At 61.7% G+C, this 4,772-nt stretch overlaps 1 protein-coding gene across 1 annotated transcript in view; it reads right to left on the bottom strand.

Annotated features, from left to right (window-relative positions):
• The window catches only part of OTOF (otoferlin), a gene marked incomplete at its 3' end in the record, with an annotated part of 32,424 nt that overhangs the window by 10,617 nt on the left and 17,035 nt on the right, over positions 1 to 4,772 (bottom strand). The window contains exons 16-24 of the mRNA XM_008563699.1: positions 4,167 to 4,319; positions 3,647 to 3,836; positions 3,446 to 3,570; positions 2,933 to 3,067; positions 2,087 to 2,248; positions 1,759 to 1,878; positions 1,034 to 1,195; positions 778 to 940; positions 154 to 284 (exon numbers count right to left, since the gene is read on the bottom strand). Coding sequence (XP_008561921.1) covers positions 154 to 284; positions 778 to 940; positions 1,034 to 1,195; positions 1,759 to 1,878; positions 2,087 to 2,248; positions 2,933 to 3,067; positions 3,446 to 3,570; positions 3,647 to 3,836; positions 4,167 to 4,319 — 1,341 coding nt within the window. The remainder of the gene's footprint in view (positions 1 to 153; positions 285 to 777; positions 941 to 1,033; positions 1,196 to 1,758; positions 1,879 to 2,086; positions 2,249 to 2,932; positions 3,068 to 3,445; positions 3,571 to 3,646; positions 3,837 to 4,166; positions 4,320 to 4,772) is intronic.

A 4,772-nucleotide genomic window follows, 5' to 3' on the forward strand; every position in this document is an offset into this window, starting at 1 on the left:
ACAATGAAGGTTAGCCCTTGACAGTCACATGCCGAAGGAGGTGTGACTTAATGCTGCTCTCTGGGGGCAGACAGCCTGGCTCGTAGGACATGGAACATGTGACACAAAGTTGCACATCTCCAACCAATGTGGGGCTGACCCCACCTGCCTTACCGCGTCCAGCTTCACCATGGTTTCCAGTTTCTTGACAGGCACCTCTGGCTCCATATTCACCACGACCTCCCCTGTGGGGTGAGAGGAGGGGCCCCCATTGCACAGCACACGACAGCCCCGGAGAAGCCTGACTGGACAGAGAGATGGGCACAGACAGATAGACAGAAGGAGGAACAGGAGGAACAATGAGAGTCAGCGGGGAGGCAGAAGCAGAGGCCTAACAGTGATTCTAGAGCTTTCTCAGGGGAGAGGAGGGACAGGGCAGTCAAGGGAGAAAAGATGGGCGTAAGGAGGGAGAAAGCGGGCCAGAGAGGAGGGTGAGCTGCGGAGGGGCCAGACAGTAGAGGCTGGGCCAGGAGGGCGGCAGAGGGTAGGCCTGGGCTTCTCCATCACCCAGCAGAGGAAAGTGTCTGCCCTCAGGCCCTCCGAGGGCACTTCCAGCTCTGGTCCTCTCTGGCTCTAGAGTGAGGGGCAGCCCAAGGAAGCCCTCCTTCCTGCCCTCCCCCACGGCCTCTTGGGGACACTCCTTAGAAGCAAACTCTGGGGGCTGCTGCTTTGGACTGAGAACTGAAGCCCCTTCTGTGATTGATGGAGCCAGGCCTGGGCTTTGGGATGCAGCCATACCCGTGGTGTTCCAGTTGGGGGCCGAGCGGTCCGGGGGCCGGTAGATGAAGCGCCGCAGGGAGCTGACGGCGTGGGAGCCCACCAGGGTGTAGCGTCCGAAGGCCCGGCAGTCCACCACGCGGATGTTCAAGGGCGGGTGCAGTAGCTCGTTCTCTGGGAGGTCCTGGGGATGTGGGAGACATGGAGCCTCAGAGCAGGGGCAGAGGATCCGGCCAAGCTGAGCCACACTGGCTGCACCCAGCCACACTGTACTCACCACTTCAAACCACTTGACGAGGGTGTTGAAGTTGGGGTTCTTCTTGTAATTGTGGATCAGAGACGACTGCACCCCCCTCCCTGCACACTCGATGTCTACTCGTGGCCGGTCCACCTGGGCCAGGTTCACCCGCTTCAGGTCCCGCAAGCCCCAGAACAGCACCTGGGAGAGGAAGTGGGGAGAGGCGAGCCCTCAGTCAAGGGCGCGGGCTGTGGGCGGGCTGGACCTCCTGAGAAGGAACCTGGCAGTGGGGTGGGCAGTAAGTCAAAGGACAGGTTTCAGAGGGCAGGAGCAGGACTGGGAGAGCTGATGAGCGGTGGGTGTCCTTAAGGCATCAAAGGGGGTGTTGTAGGGTGGGGGTGGGCATGGAGAGGGCAGCAGGGGGGCAGACAGGAGGGCTGGGATGGTCCTGGAACACAGCAGTGTGACTCAGTGTACATGGGGGCAGGCACTGGATGGGGGCGGGAGCCTGGGTCTGCTGCTGGCTCCCAGGGGTGACGTTGGGTGAGTCACCTCCCCTCCTGGGTCCTCAGTCTCCTGATCTGAAAAATGAGGGGTGGGAAGAGGGAGATGAAGACCCCTGAGTGTGCCTGCCAATGGTATAATGTGTACATATGACCCTTGATGGAGAGACAGTGAGTGGGAACAAGGAAGCCACGATGGAAAAAGCAGTGGAGGCCTGTCCAGGCCAGGGGCAGGGACAGGCACACGGGGCCCTCACGCACCTCCACTCGGTACTTGCTGAGCACTGGCCGGATGCCCACAGGCACAGGCATGATGGGACCTCGGTCTGCGTCCACTGGGCCATTGATGGGGGGCAGGTCAGCCTTCCCTGCTGGCCCAATCTGGGGAAAATGCACATCATAGGTCACATACTGGGGAGCCTAGGGGAGGGGTCTCTTTCCCCATGAGTTGTTTGCTGTGAGGTTTGGGGAGACAAAGAAGGCCAAACCGCCCCCTGTTTCCCCGAGAACCACACCCCCAGCTTTGGTCTGGAAGGATGAGGATGACAGAGCCCCCCAGGCCACAGCCCCCTTTACCCTGCAGTCCCACCTGCAGCAGCTCGAAGGCAGCCAGCAGGTCCCCAGCTGTGGCGTTGCCGCGGTAGATCTGGTAGTATTCGAGCTGGGGTGGGAAGCGGGGTGGGCAGTACGCCTCGTCTGCCATCTTCACCAGGGGCTTGGCGAAGGTCCGGCCCATGAAGTCGGCTTTGCCCTGACACAGCAAACGACCCAGGTGACCTCTCGGTGCCTGCTGTCTACCACTGATCACACCTGTGATCTCATTCAGTCCTCACCACAGACCCGTGAGTTGTTCTAAGGGGCAGGTGTGGTCACCCTATTTTGCAGATGGGGAAGAACAAATCTCGGGGGCCACTCAAGGCTTGCTCAAGGCCAGTTAGTCAGTGAATGGCAGATGCAGAACTCGGGACCGCTGATAAGGTCCTCCAGCCTCTACTCCAGAGCTCTCTGAAGGCCCCTCACTCTCTGGGTGGTTTGTAGTAAGGTGACTCCCCAGCTTGTGGGGGTTACCCCAATCCTTCACTCCATAAGCTCCCATGGAAAGCAGTGAGGGTGGTACTGACTGAGATGGGTGTGCGCAGGGGGCTGGGGGCCCCTGGGGTGGAGAGGCTGGTGACAATAAGACTTGCTGGCACATCACCTCAAGACTCTGGGCCGAGCTCATTCTGTCTGTACTGGGAGGTAGGACGCCCTGGTACAGCTCCCTGAGACCCCAGAGGCCCACAGGTCAGAAAGGGGTCAGGCTGTAGCAAGTAGGCAGGAGTCACCTGGCCGAGGAGCTCTGGAAGTGGGTAGGGGGTGCCTACCAGCATCAGTGGAGGGAACAAGGGGCAGGGGTGGTGCTGCTAGGGGTCCCTGGTGGCGGAGCCCACCCTACCATGCTGTCCTGGTCGTAGATTTCAATGACAATGATGGGGGGATCATCCCGCAACTCATGAGCTTCGCCATACAGCTCCAGGTTGTCAAACACCAGCATCTGGTCCCAGGTGGGACACAGGGTCTCATTCAGCACCTACAGCGTGGGGTAGGGAGACGGGTAACAAGTGGTGGGGGTGGACAGACACACGAGCAGGAGCCACCCCTAGTCACTGCTGCATCCAGGGAAACAGAGGCAGTTGCGTCAGGTTCCCTGACTCTTCTAGAAACCTTAAAATCAAGGCTAATGTGAGATCTGCTCCCAGCTCTCTGCCAGTGTTCTTCCCCATCTTGTGACTATAACCACAGTTAAAGCCCATAACCTTTACCACTGTGACCTGGGCCTGCAGTTACCCACCAGGCTTCCCTCTGAAGGCCCGGGGTGCTGGCTGGTCTATTTCCCCAGGTCCCTCAAAGTCATAGACCTCCCAGTGCCCTCGAGGCCAGAGCCGCTCTCTCCTCCCCAGCCCCTCACCTCTGTGCACTGACTCTGGTTGATGAAGAAGACGCGGGCGAAGGGGTCGGACAGCCCGCTGCTGTCGGCGGCAAAGAGGCTGCGGGCCTGGTACATGTGGGCTCGGAGCTGGAACCCCTGCTTCTCTGTGGGGAGGGGCAGGCTGAGGCCGGGGAGCAGGAAGCCCCTGCAGCCCCTCCAGGCCCGGGGACCCTCACTCACTGGTGTAGAGCAGGCTGACGGGTGGGAAGGAGTGCAGGCCCAGGCCCTGTGCTGCCTTGACCTCCTCAAAGCCGCAGGGCAGGCCACACAAGAAGTCCTTGCGCTGCTTGTTGAGGCCCAGCCACAAGTAGAGTTCCAGCTTGGCCTGCACTGTCCAGCCCGCTGAGCCGAAGCCCCGCTTCCCCGGCAGCTGGGGGTGACCCGGAGTCACCAGGAGCCCGACAGCTGCCAGGGCCCACCGGATGGGGGAGGGGCAAGGGGCTAGTGGAGGCCCTGGTCGGAGCTGCCCTGCCCCTTCACAGCTGTCCCTCTGGTCTGGGGGTGGTGGTGGGAGACGGGGGATGGGCAGGGGGATCACCCTGGACCCCTGCCCACCCCCTGCCCATTCTCTCTCCCCAGCACTTCTCTGAACACCTTCTACTTGGGAGCCTCACCCCCTCAGCTCAGGCCTGCCAGACCCAGGTGCTGAGCCCTTGGAAGGATCCAGGCCTACCCCCGCCCCGGGCACCCCCTGCGGCACCTTGAGGAAGAGCGTCTTGATCTTGGCACAGTCCTTGCCCATCTCCTCCTCCACAATGGAGAAGAGCAGGTCCTTGGAGGGCACCCGGGCGTAGGCGACGCGCTTGTTGTTGTTCATCATCCAGATGAAGACGTCGGGGATGCTGTGCTGGGGCTGGGGCGGGGGCGCAGGGCAGCTGGTAAGAGGAGATCCTGCCTCTTGACTGGGGTCCCCTAAACCTGAGGGCCAGGCCCTGAGGAGGAGATGCAGGGGGCCTGCGGAGGGAAGGACCCCTGGGCTGGGGCTTCCTTCCCCTCCCACAGCTTGCTCAGCTTTGTCCCCAAGGGCTATCAGAGCAGGAGGGGCCTCCCGGGTGGTCTGGCCCATCCCCCTCCGTGCAGCCCCCATCCCCCGCAGGCCACACACCTCATCGGTCAGGAAGCGCAGCTTCTGCAGGAAGTTCTGGCCCAGCCTCAGTTTGTCGCGCACGGTGTGCCGTTTCACCTGTGCCCGCAGGGTCTTCGCCTGCTGCCCCATGCTCTCCTGCGGGGGAGGTGGAGTTCAGCTGTCTGGGCACTGCTTGGCCATAATGGACGGGGCTGTGATCTCAGAGGCAGATGTCCCCTT

This window comes from Galeopterus variegatus, unplaced genomic scaffold (assembly GCF_000696425.1).
Source record: "Galeopterus variegatus unplaced genomic scaffold, G_variegatus-3.0.2 Scaffold14582, whole genome shotgun sequence".
Lineage (NCBI taxonomy): Eukaryota > Metazoa > Chordata > Mammalia > Dermoptera > Cynocephalidae > Galeopterus > Galeopterus variegatus.